We start from the raw sequence: 1,060 nt of genomic DNA, 5'->3' as shown, positions 1-1,060 counted from the left end.
GCCTGGGGGAAGAGATGGGGGTACCCACCCACCCAAAATGATGCTCCCAGGTTGCAGGTGACCCCCTTGTTTTCCCCATTGTCCCCCTGCCCCCAGTACCCAAGCCCCATGTGTCTCCCGGTGCCTGCAGCCCTGTGCCCCTTCCACCTCCTGCACTCCCAGCCCTTTGGCCCCCATTGCCCTTCACGGGTGTCTGCCAGCCTTGTGCCCTTAGTGCCCCCAGCCCCGACCTTCCCCCAGCCTTGTGCACCCTGACCCACAGCCCAGGACTCCCAGTGGTATGTCCCCTCATCCTATGCCCCTAATGCCCCCAGCCCCTTGGCCCCACCTCAGCACCCCATGGCTCCATTCTCCCAGTGTCCTGCCATCCTGTGCCCCCTGCCCCATGGCCCTGTGTCCCCCTGCCCCGCTCACCCATGCCCGCAGACTGGCTGGAGGGCAGCGTGTTCCTTCTCCTGGTGGCCCCAGCATCCAGCTCGGCCACGTAGGTAGCAGGGACAAAGAAGGGCCGAGCCCAGCGGGGCTCGCTGGCCCGTCTCACCTGCCACCAGTCCTCGTTGGCTTTGTGGAGCAGCAGGAACTGTTCGCCAGCAGCCATGGCCACATGCCGCCCATCCTCAGCCCGGTACGCGTAGTTGTAGAGGGCGCGAAGCACCACAGCTGGCTCAGTGCGCTGCCACCGCCGCCCCTCCAGCTGCCATCGCCCTGCCAGCATCCTCATCCCACTCAGGGCACCGGGGCACACTATAGCCTGGCCCTTGCCATCTGCAGGGGATGGGACTGGCGGTGAGGGTGGATGTGCCCTGTGCCCTATGGTTGGCATGGCCCTGGGCTGTGGTGGAATGGGGCTGAGTGATGCCATGGGTGGCAGCAGGGACCCTGCCTGCAGGACCAGGACTCAGTTGACAATGTGTGTGCCATGGCCATGCCCCATGGGCAGGCTGTGCCCATATCCCAGGCTGTGCCCCACAGCCAGAATGTGCCCCATGGCCAGGCTTGCCCCACAGGCCATGGATTCCCACCTCCTGCCCCCCCCTCCCCCAGCAATGCTCCCCCGCAA

The 1,060-nt window shown here is 66.0% G+C and overlaps 2 protein-coding genes across 2 annotated transcripts in view; one reads left to right on the top strand and one right to left on the bottom strand.

The window, feature by feature from the left end:
- ARHGAP9 (Rho GTPase activating protein 9) overlaps positions 1-721 on the bottom strand; it is a gene marked incomplete at its 3' end in the record, with an annotated part of 6,705 nt that extends 5,984 nt beyond the window's left edge. The window contains exon 1 of the mRNA XM_009891693.1: positions 429-721. Coding sequence (XP_009889995.1) covers positions 429-721 — 293 coding nt within the window. The remainder of the gene's footprint in view (positions 1-428) is intronic.
- Positions 722-774: 53 nt separating this feature from the next.
- MARS (methionyl-tRNA synthetase) overlaps positions 775-1,060 on the top strand; it is a 7,522-nt gene continuing 7,236 nt past the window's right edge. Inside the window, exon 1 of the mRNA XM_009891692.1 lies at positions 775-786. Coding sequence (XP_009889994.1) covers positions 775-786 — 12 coding nt within the window. The remainder of the gene's footprint in view (positions 787-1,060) is intronic.

The sequence above is a fragment of the Charadrius vociferus genome, unplaced genomic scaffold, assembly GCF_000708025.1.
Source record: "Charadrius vociferus isolate BGI_N301 unplaced genomic scaffold, ASM70802v2 scaffold1079, whole genome shotgun sequence".
Classification (NCBI taxonomy): Eukaryota; Metazoa; Chordata; class Aves; order Charadriiformes; family Charadriidae; genus Charadrius; species Charadrius vociferus.
This window is presented reverse-complemented; position numbering and strand designations above follow the sequence as displayed.